The 15,105-nt window shown below is 41.4% G+C and overlaps 1 protein-coding gene across 2 annotated transcripts in view; it reads left to right on the forward strand.

The window, feature by feature from the left end:
• The window catches only part of PAPSS1 (3'-phosphoadenosine 5'-phosphosulfate synthase 1), a 105,279-nt gene that overhangs the window by 25,959 nt on the left and 64,215 nt on the right, over nucleotides 1-15,105 (forward strand). For both annotated transcript variants that reach the window (XM_043571041.1, XM_043571050.1), the window contains exons 4-5: nucleotides 956-1,094; nucleotides 5,451-5,569. In XM_043571041.1, the coding sequence (XP_043426976.1) occupies nucleotides 956-1,094; nucleotides 5,451-5,569 (258 nt within the window). The remainder of the gene's footprint in view (nucleotides 1-955; nucleotides 1,095-5,450; nucleotides 5,570-15,105) is intronic.

Raw genomic sequence — 15,105 nt, forward strand, 5'->3', positions numbered from 1 at the left:
AAAAGCTGGCAGAGAAGGAAGAGGATTTCAGATGGAGGAGAGAAATGGATTGAGGAAGGTCCATTAGAGGGTGGCTCTGGAATTCAAAGGGAGGAAGGGGTAGCAGGAGTGAGGGAGACAGAGGTTGCTGGCCATGTGGATACATTTATATGGCTGAGGGGAGATTGAGAGCATTCGTGCCTGCGGATCTTCATTTTGAAATGCGGAAGAGAGTAGTGACAGTGGAAGTAGGGGCCATAAGAAATGTGAATGGTAAAATGAGCTGTGTGGGGATAGAGTGGTGGGAGTTGCAGGGCTGGCTTTGGAAATGTTGGCACTGCTTGTGTCCAGAATATGAATGTGGAGTTGGCCTTGAGTATGGAAAGATGAGTGGATCTTAAGGGGGAAAAAGTTTTAGCTTAGACAGAAAGAAGAGGTTGACTTAGGAAACCGTTCCGGAGGACAGGGTGGAGCAGTGAAGGTGATTACCCGAGAGTTGGGGGGTTCGGGGCAGGACAGAAAAGTAAAGTTTTGGGAGTGCTAGAGATGAGAAGTGGTCGTAGGACCTTGTATTTGGAAAGGAGATAAACCACCTTGAGGACTCTGAATGGACTCAGGCTCAGGCTAAGATTGAACATGTTATGAGAGGCCTGATGGCACCTGCATTCAGGCTGGGCTTTGACTGTGGTTCCCTGTAAAATTTAGGTGAAAGTTTTTACAGGGCATCTGTTGTTTTCCCTCCTGGAACTCCCCAATATCTTGGATTTTTAGAATATCAGATTTTAAAATCGTTATGAAGAAATAGTTTTTTGGGTTAAATTTTTTTTGTTTATATTTTAAAATATAAAGTTTTGTCTAATATTTAATTTTCCACTGCCTCAGCTGATAAAGCCCTTTTACTCATCCTTGATCATTTATAGTACCTTTGATTCGTATGAGCACCTTTTATTATGTTTCTCTACATCTTTTTTCTAAGGATCGCAACAATGCAAGGCAAATTCATGAGGGTGCAAGTTTACCATTTTTTGAAGTATTTGTTGATGCTCCTCTGCATGTTTGTGAACAGAGGGATGTTAAAGGACTCTACAAAAAAGCACGGGCTGGAGAAATTAAAGGTAAGTTTCCCTTTGCTTGCATTTTTCTTAAGACTTTATTTTTAAATAATCTCTACACCCAGTGTGGGGTTCACATGCAACCCCGAGATCAAGGGCTGTATGTTCTACTGACTGAGCCAGCCAGGTGCCCCTTTGCATACTTTATCTTGCCATATCTGAGACTGATCATCTTTGCTGAGAGATTGGGAATATTCAAACAACTTGGAGCTCCTTGAGAAGAAAAAGTGGGTCTTAATACTATGCTCTTGTGTCTCTGAAGCCTACCAGCAGTACCTGGCACCGTGTGTAATACTCAGTGGGAATGGTTGGTCAGATTGGAATCCTGCTCCCAAGACAGTGTTTTAGAAGGTTGGGACTTCTGGGGCTGTTGGAAACCTACTTGGTATAATTAGGTGCATTAGACTGCATAGCAATTGCTAGCTGCTGCCACTTCTGCTTTTTGTTCCGGTGAAAATGAAGGAAATTCCATAGATCATGGGAATTGTAAACATTTTGAAAGCAAAACCAGTGCCTTGTTCTTATTTATATCATGGTGTGGAATGGTCCCTTATTCGTTCGGTGTACATTTGTTTAATTAGGTTGAATTAATATATCTCTGATTCCATCAAAATGAAGATACCTTGATTTTAAAAATTTTTATGCTTTGCTCCTAAAGTTACAACTACGATGAACATTTGGACATAGGAGACATTTAGAACCTGTCTGATGTGACCTTTGATACCAATTATATTAATCTTCTAGGTATCATTTAACATTAGTTCTGTTCTATTATTGTTAACAACAGAGGACGTGCCAGGGATTGATTATTCAGCGCTGTGTAGGGATCAATGATTCATGCAGGTAACTGCTGCCTTCCCAATAGGGAGAGTAATAGCCTGGGACTATCACAGGAGCTCTGTGAATTCAAGATTTTGTCACTCAGCTTCTGGTTCTGCATAGCAAAAGGTGGAACAGGAAGGACTATGCTGTTATTCTGGGCTTTTCTACATTTGGACCTGGGGATGCTTAACCAGTTGGGGCAAGTGTGGGGCAAGTTCCACCTGCTGTGGTGAAACCTGGTTCCTTAGGCAAGGCTGGCATTCAGTTGTGCCACCAGGGAAACTCAGTTTCACCCATGAAGCCTGTGTTTTCTTGACTCAAAGAGAACAGGTTGCCTGACCTGAATAACTGACATTAGGAGGGAAACCAGTTCAGCTCTTCATCATCTGTGTCCGCCTGTCTCTGTCGATGGCCACTTTTCACTTCGGTTTCTCAAAATACAGATTTGGCAAAGAGAAGCAAAATGATGTGTCTGGGATCTTGAAATCTAAATCTTATTTTAATTTTAGTTGGCTTTGTTTTTGCAAGGATGGATTGGTGAGGGAGGTAGATTTGTCTCTGGCTGGAGTAAGCTACTTTTGAACAGGGATAACATCTTGAATATTTTTGTATCATTAGAATTACACACATAGTAAATGCTTATTGGATAGATTAGAAGATGGAGTGGAAATTGGATGTTCAACACACATTGATCAGTGCTACCTGTTTGCAAGCTGTGTGTTTGCTGCTGAGATGCAAAGATGAGTAAGACCACATGCAAAATACCTTGAGTTATTTGTAATTTGCATTCTATATTTGGGAGTGTGTTTGTAGTAGCTTAGTTTTGTCTGTGTTACTTATTTACTTTCTTGACTGTTTTCTGTCTATTCCTCTCGGTAGACATTAAAATGTTCCTTAGATTAAAATATATGTGTTAGAGTCCCCGATTGTAGAGTTGTATGTATGTACACATGTATGTATGTATTTATTTAGAGCCCCACGCATGAGTGGGGGAGAGGGGGAGAGAGAGAGAGAGAGAGAGAATCTCAGCCTCCATGTTCGGCGTGGAGCCTGGCATGGGGCTCCATCCTGTGACTCTGAGATCATGACCTGAGCTGAAATTAAGAGGTGGATGATCAACCAACCAAGCCACCCGGGCACCCCTGGAGTTGTTAGTATTTAAAAACCGTGTACTGGGGCGCCTGGGTGGCTCAGTCAGTTAAGCGTCCGACTTCGGCTCAGGTCACGATCACACAGTTTGTGAGTTCAAGCCCCGCGTCGGGCTCTGTGCTGACAGCTCAGAGCCTGGAGCCTGTTTCAGATTCTGTGTCTCCCTCTCTCTGACCCTCCCCCGTTCATGCTCTGTCTCAAAAATAAATAAACGTTAAAAAAAAAAATTAAAAACCGTTTACTCATTGTCAGAATGGTAAATGCTGTTTCAGAGTTGTGATGGTAAATGTTCAAGGACAGAAGAGATTGTATACATTCAGCAGACCTCAGGCTTTTAGAGGGCTTTTTGTGACACTATAACTATCCCTGTGTCAGCCATTCTAATGATTATTTTCATGATTACTGCTCAAGTAGTTGCTATTTACTTAAATATAAATGCTTTGCTTAAGCATACATTTATTATAATCATTTATGGGATAAATTAGCTAGAAAGAGAATTCCTGGGCTTTTAAAATAAGCCAAATCTTCTAACACAGTGGTTTTCAGGCTTTGCTGCACAATAGCATTATTTGAGTGAACTTTTAAAAATCCTATGCCAAGCCCAAATCAGAATCTAATGCAGGTGGGACCTGGCGATGGCATTGTTTAGCTGCATTTGAGAATTAGAGCTTAAGAACTAGTGTTTTAACCAGAATTATTTTTCCCTAGCTAGTCTATTGTGACTCACCACTAAATACTACTAGGAATATTGGTAATGCAGAAATCTCTTCTTGGATTCAGGTCTTCGTGTGATACTTAGAAACATGAAATAGAAGAAAACAAGTGGGCTGTAGACTTGTCTATTACATTTTAGAACTCTTTTGGTGACTGCACCTCTTAATAGTAATTTATTTTATTTTATTTTGTTTTATTTTAGTTTATATTTTATTTTAGTTATTTTTTTTAAGGAGATAGAGGTTTATTGAATATGCCACAATGGGGTGGTTGGCATGACAGCAGAGAAGAGGCTGTCAATAGTAATGATTTTAACTTTTTTTTTTTTTAATGTTTGTTTATTTTTGTGAGAGAGAGACAGAGCATGAACGGGGGAGGGGCAGAGAGAGAGGGAGACACAGAATCCGAAGCAGGTTCCAGGCTCTGAGCAGTCAGCACAGAACCTGACGCGAGGCTCAAACTCACGAGCTGTGAGATCATGACCTGAGCCGAAGTCGGATGCTCAACTGACTGAGCCACCCAGGTGCCCCAATAGTAATGATTTTAAAGTAATGTTTACCATTTTAACCCCAAGGTTGACCTAAGCACTTCAAGGCAGACAAGCCTTAAATGACTTCTGTAGGGGGTCATGTCAAGGGTGTAAGATAGGAACAACATATCTTCAGCTCAGCCAGCCCATTCTTGGGAATCATCCTGTATTCTTTCTCTTTGGCAATTACATGGTAACATATTTAAAGGGGAAATCTAAATAGTGGTTGACACATAAACTGATTATGTTTGATTGTAGAATGTATTTTGTGATGTGACAGGATTAGCTCCCTTAGTTACGTTTTGCTTAAGCTAATAGTGGTTACTTTGTCTTGAACACTTAATCCTGGTAGCAGAAGCAGCCTTCAGAGCTTCAGTTTGGCTGTAGATAATCCTTGTGAATATAATGAACAGATTAACTTGGTGTCAGTGTTTGCATTGAGAGGAAAAAAAAAACCTCATCTAGTTTGGTTTATGACTAGGGTTTAAGTACTGTATTCTGTCTTCCTGTGGAGACATTGAGGTGCCCTGGACCACTTGGTATTTATTCCTATTTATTCATAGGCAGTTTGGGCATTTAGTTAAAAAAGGTGACAGAAGAAGTTATAGTCAATCCTCATTATTTGAGGATTCCATATTTGCAAGTTTTCCTACCTGCTAAAATTTTTAACCCCCCACATGAGTACTCATGGTGCTTAGGCAGTCACTTGTGGACACACACAAAGTGGCAAAAATTTTAGTCCTCCCACCTGAGTACACGTTCCCAGCTGAAGTTGAACAAAGTGACACCCAGCCTTCCTGTTTTAGCTTTTGTACTGTAAAGAAGTGTCAAAAAGAATCTGGTGATGACTGAGCCTTGCAGGAAGCTGACCCCATGTTTCCCCTAGGGGCCAGTGGTTTCAGTAGTCACTCACTTAGTGTCCGTGGCAACTTTGTTGAACTGTGAGTGAGAATTACCTGTACATGTTTAAAGGAGAAACAAAAGTTTAATCAGAAGTCTTCTCCCAAGGAAGAAGTTTCAATACTATAACCTTGTAACTCAGAAGGGTTAGTGTAAATACGAACTTCAACATAGCAGAGACTTGCACCAAAGAAACAAGCCTGTTTTAATTTCTACCCCCTTCAATGCTCTGGTACCTTTTGTAGGTTTCACTGGAATCGATTCTGAGTATGAAAAACCAGAGGCTCCAGAATTGGTGCTGAAAACAGACTCCTGTGATGTGAACGACTGTGTCCAGCAGGTTGTGGAACTTCTACAGGAACGGGTAAGGGAAGGTCAAAGAGAGAATCATCAGAATAAATAATATTCATCTCGTGATCTTCCCCCACCAAAAACAAAACAAAACAAAAAAACCAGGTGATGCTAATATGTAGCATATGGTGCTGACAGTTTTCTGAGAGTGTGCGTCCCTGTGTTAGGTGTTGTGGGGGCCCCAGTGTATACAGTATGAAATACGTTGGTCAACATGAACCATAGGAGGCTTGGGAGCCAAAAAATCTTTTATTTTACCAGTAGTTTTACCACACAAATACCTAATAGAGAATATTCAGCCTTGATTATATAGCTCTACAACTTGGTATTATTGTATTTTTTTTTTTTTATTTAATGTTTATTCGTTTTTGAGAGACAGAGACAACGTGTGAGTGGGGGAGGGGCAGAGAGAGGGAGGCACAGAATCCGAAGCAGGCTCTAGGCTCTGAGCTGTCAGCACAGAGCCTGATGTGGGGCTCGGACCCACAAACCATGAGATCATGACCTGAGCTGAAGTTGGATGCACAACTGACTGAGCCACTCAGGCGCCCCGACATTATTGTACATAATGCAGGTAACTTTTCCTAGACATTTAGAGAGTACCCAGATCTTAGCCTGTGCAACATGATGATATCCTTACGGTTGAGTTTTAGGAAGGGAAAGGTTCCAGGACATAAAGATCTTTCTTTGGTTCTGGAGCATGTAGAAGCATAAAGAGGCTGGCTATTTTCCCAAGGACTCAAGCCATTTATTAGATACATGATTCTCTCAGAGTTTAGTGCAGTCTCCATAGTTAGAAATTCTTTTTTTTTAATTCTTTTTTTTGTAATTCTTTTTTATTTTAATTTATTTGAGAGAGACAGAGACAGAGTGAGCGGGGGAGGGAAAGACAGAGAGAGGGGATCCCAAACAGGTTCTGCACTGCCAGAGCAGAGCCCGATGGTGGGCTTGAACCCATGAAATGGTAAGATCATGACCTGAGTTGAAACTAAGAGTCAGATGCTCAACTGACTGAGCCAACCAGGTGCCCCCTAGAAATTCTTTTTCTTTCTTTCCCTGCTCCTTTCTTCACACTTCCATGGGCCCAGTGGAGGGTCATGCACTTAACTCAGTTAGGGAGGACCTGGCCTTTGGGTGGGCGTCAGTTGTTACTCTTTCTCCTAGTCATGGTGTCCCCACCTTTGCTGCCTAGTGCTGTGCAGGAACTCCTGTTTAGTGGTACATAGACAACAATGCATCATTGTGCCCCATTCTGTTTTAACTGTGGCCTGGGGCATCTGAACCCCCTCTTGATGTTTCAGATCTTATTACCATAATCCTCTGTCATCTAGTATTTCTTACTGGATGTATTAGACATCAACTTAAAAACATTACCTGTGTCTGGATATATTATAGATGTTTGGCCTTAGAATTGTTTTCACATTATAAAGTATCTGCCAGATAATTTACCTGGAACTCCCGAATGTATTTCCCTAAACGTTTTCGCCAAATGAGTAGAAATAATGTGAATGTGTAATGGCACTGCTCCGATGTTTTTCTCCGTATGTATTGGCGTACAGTCTGCAGGCTCACGAGACCCCATCCTGGGAGGTTTTCTGTGCTTCGTCTTTCTGCTGTCTGGGTTTCCTGTTAATCGGCTTCTGAGCTCTGCTGCTGGTCCTGCTGCTGTGCCTCTGGCTTCCCTCCTCATTATCCATTCTTTCATCGTCAGCAGTCAGACGTCTGTCAGAAGCTCACTACTTATTTTGTCACAGTCCTGAGCACTGGCAATACAAAGATTAATCAGCCATGTCTCTGTCCTTGAGGGATTTACACTGTCGGTGATGGAAGGGGGGATAAGAGGGTGCAGCTGCTAGAGATGTGTTAGAAACATGGTTTCAGTGTGCACAGAGCATTCTGGGAGGCACAGAAGAATGAGTTTGGAAAGGCTTTATTCCAGATCTTTCTCACCTGTTCGTTTTTAAAAGATTTTTTTGGGTGCCTGGGTGGCTCAGTTGGTTGAGCACCCAACTTCGGCTCAGGTCATGGTCTCATGGTTTGTGAATTTGAGCCCTTCATTGGGCTCACTGCTGTCAGCACAGAGCTGCTTCGGATCCTCTGTCTCCTCCCCTCTCTGCCTCTCTCTCTCTCCTGCTCACGCTCTCTCTCTCAAAAATAAACATTAAAAAAAATAAAAGATACTTTCACTGGGCATAGTATTCTGAGTTGACGGGTTTTGTCCCTTTTAGTACTTTAAAGATGATGTTCTATGTTCTGTGGTCCTCTGCATTGCTTCTGATGAGAAGTTCATTTCTTGGCTCCTCTCCTTGTAATGTTTCCTTTTATTTCCACCTGAATTCAAGATTTTTCTCTTACTCCTTCGTTTTTAGCAGTTTGAGTATGGTATGTCTGGGTCTTTCAGCAGTTTTAGGTTTTTTTCCTTTCAGTTTAGAGTTCTTTGACTTGTTCTTTTTTTTTTTTTTAATTTTTTTTTTAATGTTTATTTATTATTGAGAGAGACAGAGACAGAATGTGAGTGGGTTAGGGGCAGAGAGAGAGGGAGACACAGAAGCAGAAGCAGGCTCCAAGCTCTGAGCGGTCAGCACAGAGCCCGACGTGGGGCTCGAACTCACGAGCTGTGAGATCATGACCTGAGCCAAAGTCGGACGCTCAACCAATTGAGCCACCCAGGCGCCCCTGACTTGTTCTTTTATTACTTTCTGAAAACTCTTTTTGGCCACTATCTCTTCAAATATTTCTTTTGCCCTATTCTTTCTCTTTTTCCTGGGATTCCAGTTAGACATATGTTAGGCAATGTAATACTGTCCCACAGCGTTTATGTGCTCTGTGCTTTCATTCTTTTTATGTTAATTTGTCAGCTTTAATAATTTTTACTCTCTTACTTTCAAGTTTAGTCATTCCTCTGTTGTATCCAGTATATTGACACTTAGAATTATTAAACTTCGATAATCATTACAGAAATTATATCATAATTTGGCTCTTTTTAAATTTTTTTATTTTAGAGCAAACGAGTGGGGGAGAGGGGCAGAGGGAGAGAGAGAATCTTAAACAGGCTCTATGCTCAGCACAGAGCAGAGCTTGATCCCGTGAACTGTGAGATCATGACCTGAGCTGAAATCAAGCATCAGATGCTTGACAGACAGAGCCACTGAGGTGTCCCTCTAGTCAGTGATTCTGAATTGTTTTATAGAACCTCAGGGAAGTACACATTGATACTCTCATATATAATGTCGGGGGCTCATGAATCTCTGAAGCCATTTTAGGGACTCCAGTTAAAACCAGGTAGTTCAGATACTTATATGGCGCTATTAAACTTAGCGTGTGATGGATGCTGTGTCATCTCCCTTCTGTCTTTACTTTCATTCCTAACCACTTCTTTGAGGCCCTATATAGAATAGCATCCTTTGGGTTTGACCCTTCATCTACATAGAGGCTTTTTTTTTTCTTCTTTTGTAGTGAGTGGGTGATTTTGTTGTTTTTTAAAACTATTTTGAGAAAATTTTACAACTTTTCTGTAAATGTAAAAGAGTACAGAGAGTTCCTTATATCCTTCACCCAGCTTCCTATTATTTTAATACCTTACATGACTATAGAACATTTCTCAAAACTAAGAAATTGACCCTGGTAAGATACTGTAAACTACATGACAAATTTACTTGTATTTCACAGGTTTTTCCACTAAGGTCCTGTCCTGTACTAGGATTTGATCCAGGATCTCACCCTGTGTTTAGTGTTAAATTGGGTTTTAACCATGATTCTGTGAAATGAAAACACAGACTTCAGGTAGTGCCTGTCATGCCCAGGACTTTTGCAGTTTCTCCGTCCCCAGTGGTTAAAAATTGAGGGTAAACTGCCCCCGTATGATTTTCAGCTTGTACTACCTGATATTTCCTTAACTGGTCACCCCATCTCCAGTTTGATATGCCTTTTAAAGATTAAAAAAAAATTTTTTTTCTAATGTTTATTTTTGAGAGAGAGAGAGAGAGAGTGAGCTTGTGTGAGTGGGGTAGGGGCAGAGAGAGGGCGACAGAGGATCCGAAGCAGGCTCCGAACAGACAGTAGGGAGCCTGATGCGGGTCTTGAACTCATGAACTGCGAGATCATGACCTGAGCTGAAGTCAGACACCCAACCAACTGAGCCACCCAGGCGCCCCTGATGTGCCTTCTCTTCCATCCTGTATCGTTCACAGAGTCATCTTTCTAAAGTGTAGTCTAGGTTTTGTTTTGTTTTGTTTTTTTACTCTAAAGAATTTACTGATTTTGCCATGGTTTATAGAATTAAGGTGATCTGTGTTCTAGGTTCTCCACAGTTTGGTTCCAAGCTACGTATTTTCTTATTATTGTCCTTATGTATTTATTCTGCCACAGTATTATTACTGTTTTTTTCTTGGTGCTGTTGCTTGCTTTAGTGTCTGTGGCTTTAATTAAAGCCTTGCTTCCAATGTGTTTGCCCCTAATCAATAATTATACTAATTGTTCTTCTTTATAGATGGTAGTTTATGTTGTACCTGCTAGACAGTCGATGATTGGATAGTTTCATTCTGTCTAGATAAAAAAAACTAACATTTACTGAGTATCTAAGGGTCATATGTGTGGGACTTTGTGTATTTTATTTATTAATATATTTAAATGTTTATATTAGTGCACACACGCTTTCATGCAGGGGAGGGGCAGAGAGAGAGGGGACAGAGGATCTGAAGCGGGCTTTGTGCTGACAGCAGAGAGCCCTATTTGGGGCTATAACTCACGAACCATGAGATCATGACCTGAGCTGAAGTCAGAAGCTTGACCTACTGAGCCACCCAGGCACCCTGCTTTGTATCTTTTAAAATATTTGTTTTGATTGTTAGAATCTGGGTGGAAGTGACCTTTCTCCTAGTTCAGCTTTCAGCTCCTTCTCACTTGACTGTGATGTGACAGTTTCCCAAGTGGTCTTTGTGCTGAGTATTTTGTGTAAGTACTCTGGTTTTATTCAATACAGTAAACCCTGAGGTGTTTTAGAGATACTAAGTAATTCGCTTATGGACATATTGTATTTTATACCTAGGATTTTGGGTGTATGAATTCCTAGGATTCATTTCCATTTGCCTCTGGCTTTTACTTTCAACAGTGTTCTCATCATACCTAAAGTGCAGTGTAATTAAATCTATAACCAGAAAAGTGTTCTGGTTATATTAGTTTAAGATGGGGAAATTTTCTCTTGAAAAATTATTTATTTGTTATTTTTTTTTTAATTTTTTTTTTTTAATTTTTTTTTCAACTTTTATTTATTTTTGGGACAGAGAGAGAGAGAGAGCATGAACGGGGGAGGGGCAGAGAGAGAGGGAGACACAGAATCGGAAGCAGGCTCCAGGCTCTGAGCCATCAGCCCAGAGCCTGATGCGGGGCTCGAACTCACAGACCGCGAGATCGTGACCTGGCTGAAGTCGGACGCTTAACCGACTGCGCCACCCAGGCGCCCCTATTTGTTATTTTTTAGAGAGAGAAGGGAGTATGCAAGTAGGGAGTATGCAAGTATGCAAGAAGGGAGGGGCCAAGGATGGGGAGGGGAGAGAGAGAGAGAGAGGGGGGGGGGGGGAGAGAGAGGGAGAGGGAGAGAGAGAATCCCAAGCAGGCTCCATGCTCAGTGCAGGGCTCGATGCAGGGCTTGACCTGAGCTGAAATCAAAAGTCAGATGCCCAACTGACTGAGCCACCCAGGTGCCCCATGAAAAAATTTTTATTTTTATCCTAAAGCTCAGTGGTGACAGAAGAAATGCAAATGGCTTCTTAATGCAATTGCTTTCTTTTGGTATCACCCTCATTTGGGGAAAAGATAGGACTTCACTTCTCATTAAAAGTATGTATTTCTGTGTTTTACTTGGTTGAACCTGTTAGTTAATTTAAATTTTTTTTAATGTTTGTTTCTTTTTGAGAGACAGAGAGCACACATGGGGAGGGACAGAGAAAGGGAGAGAAAGTATCCCAAGCAGGCTCTGCACTGTCCTTCCATATGGGGCTTGAACTCACAAACCACAAGATCATGACCTGACCTGAAATCAAGAGTCGGATGCTTAACCGATGGAGCCACCCAGGCACCCCGATCCTGTTAGTTAATTTAACATATACTTAGTGTCTTACGTAGTAGGTACTGTTGTAAAGCACTGGGGATGTGGCATTGTATTAAACGGTAAAAATTCTGCCTCATGGATCTTAATTTTTGGTTTTAATTACCATTATTTATAGTTGTAGACTAGAACGTATAAATTCATTTTTTCTTTTATTAGCATGATGTAGAATTTATGAATGTAGTTGAGGGAAGAAATACACACCCGTACATGACTACTTCTGTTCTGACATTTATTCTCCTTTGATTGTTTTTTTTTTTTTTTTTTTTTTTCCACAAAGTTGAACCTCAGACGAACATTAGGGCACATGGGTAAACCAGTAAGCACCTGATGTTCAGCTTGGAGTTGATGGTTGGTGATGCAAGGAGTCCATTTGCCTGCTGCACCCTGAAGGCAAGGGAACTCCGTGTGGTCTGCACCTTCCGAAGAAGCAGATCCTCCCTGGTGGTCCAGGGTGGCACATGCAGCACAACCTCATTGTCATCACAGAGGCATTTGTGGGGTTTTCCAGAGGTGGCTCATGGGAGGTCAGGGTAGAGCTGGTTGCACAAATCTAGACTGGGAAGTGAAGGGGATGACAATGTCGAGTGCAGTGCTGAGAGCAAGGAGTGAGTATATGAAGTTAGAGGTTGTGCACTAACCAGCATTATTCGTATGAATAGAATTGTGTGCACTAGAAGGGAAAGTGGCAGGCAAAGATAGAAGTCCAAGAGAATTCCCACATAGGCAAGGCCTTCAGTAGTTGTTCTGGTAGCATTAATACATTTGATGTTGGGGGCGCCTGGGTGGCTCAGTCACTTAAGCATCTGACTCTTGGTTTTGGCTAAGGTCATGATCTCACAGTTCTTGGGTTCGAGCCCCTGCATTGGCTTTGAGCTGGCAGCATGGAGCCTAGTTGGGATTCTCTCTCTCCCCTTCTCTCTGTTCCTCCCCCCACTCATGCTGTCTCTTCCTCTCTCAAAATAAATAAAATTAAAAAAAATACATGTAATGTTATATCAAAACTCTGAGAAGTAAGTTATAATTATCCTCATTTTACTGATGCGGAAACAAGTCAGAGAAGTGAAGCTGTTTGTCCCAGGACGGGGCGGGGGGGAGGGTGGGGCGGGGGGTAGAGTCAGATTTGAACACGGTGTGTTGGATTCTGCGATCCAAGAGCCCATTCTTCTCCCAACTGCCTTGCCTTTTATCTAGATTCTTTCCATTTCTTGTTTGTGTCTGAAGTATCAGTCTTTTCTGTGGGTCTTTTTCACATTCCTTGACCATTTTTTTTTTCCTAAGCATAGTTGGGAATGAGAACTTGAGAGTATTGGGTCTTAGAAGGAGTTCATATTTTTTAGCCTACCTTCAGAGTACTTCAGAGCAGATCAGAGGCAGCACTGTCTGAATTGGAAGGAATGTTGACCTTGTAAAGAAGTAAATTGCTTGTGCCTGTCTCTGATTAGTGTGAAATGTGTATTCTATGTAGTGTGAAATAACAAGTGATTGTCGGTTACCTAATTTAACTTGCAAAGCTGGGGCACATCATGCCAGATGAATTACAATTTACTTATGTACTGACACCTAAATCTAAATAGTAAATGAGTGGCTTGGGTTATTAAGCCATAGAAGAAAATCTTACTTCTAAAATAATAAAGCTAAGTACATTTTGTTTCTTTTTCGGGTTCCTCAGTTTGTTAGATTTTTGAGGTTGGTTTGTCTTATTCTCTTACCAACTAATTGTCGAATTCTCTGACACCAACTGGGTGTCTAGCAATTCGATTCTGTTCTCACACTAACTGTCCAGAGTTAGTTTGGACACTGCAGGTGAAGGGCTCCGTCTCACAAGACTGCCTTCACTTCAGATGCCAGCTGCAAACAGACACCTACATTTCTGCCTGACGGACTGTACATTCAGGGGTTACCCAGACCCCCTATCCCCTGGTTGAATAATTCAGCTCACAGAACTTAGGAAAGCACTTTACTTACCATTACCAGTTTATTATAAAGGATACAACTCAGGAAGAGCCAAATGGAAGAGATGTATAGGGCAGGATATGGGGCAGGGAGAGCTGTGGTGCTTCCATGCCCTTTGTGGGCATGTTGTCACAAACTCAGAACCTCTCTGAATCTAACCGTTAGGGCTTTTATGGAGGTTCCATCACATAGCTGTGATTAAGTCTTTGGCCACTGGTGACTGAACTCAGTTTCCAGCCTCTTCCCCAGCCCAGAGTTCTGGGGACAGAATTGAAAGTTCCAATGCTCTAATCTAAGTATGGTGTGGTCTTTTTTGAGGACCCCCTTAGCCTGGAATCATCACATTATCATATCAAACACACTTTCCAGTTAGGAGATTCCATCAATTTTAAGGACTCTGTGTCAGGAACCAGGGACAAAGACCAAATATATAGTTCCCATTGTAATATATGGCAGACTTTTTTTTTTTAATGTTTATTTTTTGAGAGAGAGGGGGAGACAGAGCATGAGTGGGGGAGGTGCAGAGAGAGAGAGAGAGAGAGAGAGAGAGAGAGACGGAATCCAAAGCAGGTTTCAGGCTCTGAGCTGTCAGCACAGAGCTTGACACGGGGCTTGAACTCACGGACTGTGAGATCATGACCATGACCTGAGCCAAAGTCGGATGCTCAACTGACTGAGCCACCCAGGCGCCCCCATGGCAGACTTTTTATTGGAGCAGAGAGGGATAGCATGGTTGCGGCTTCCTAGACGATCCAGCTGTTTGAGAAGTGCTGTCTCCATGATAGCTAGCAAAGGAATTTTTCTATCTGATGCTTGGTAATGCTTTGGAGAGACTCTCCCGAAATGAATTCTACCAGGTATTGTTTCTTTAACGTTCTTTGAGATATGGCACTGGTTTTACTGTCCAAGAAAAATTTGTTTTTAATGTTCTGTACAAGGGCTATTTTAGGATGATGGGTATTTTGATCAGCATAATGTTGTATATTCCCAGTCGTCCCTGGATTGTCTTATTTCTCTTTCTGTCTGGTCTTTGTACTATAATTGGAATAAGGAAATGTGTTCGTTTATATGAATACTTCATTTCTCAAGTGTTTGGTCAGAGCATCTTTATTTTCTTAATGTGCTTCTGTTGGTGTATCTTCACATTTTATTCAAGAAAGTAGAAGGCACTGAAAAATGCTGAGGATTTTGGATTTAAGTTTCTTCCCCAAACCCTTGAATGGTCACTAGATGGCCTGCTGGGATTGCATTTAACTTGGTGTGTTATGACATAAGGAAGTAGTATTCTTGCTGCTGGTTTTAATCTAAAGTGATATTTTAAATACTGTTTTTAAATCTGCTAGGAACTCTAGATTTACTAGTGCTATAAATTATTTAAAGGTTTGTCTTTTTATGAAATGGTGGTTTAGTGCTGTAAATGGATTTTATACTGCACATAAAAACCTGACTTCACAGCTCAGTTTTAAAGTGTTGCCAGAATGTTGTTT

This window comes from Prionailurus bengalensis, chromosome B1 (assembly GCF_016509475.1).
Source record: "Prionailurus bengalensis isolate Pbe53 chromosome B1, Fcat_Pben_1.1_paternal_pri, whole genome shotgun sequence".
Taxonomy (NCBI): domain Eukaryota; kingdom Metazoa; phylum Chordata; class Mammalia; order Carnivora; family Felidae; genus Prionailurus; species Prionailurus bengalensis.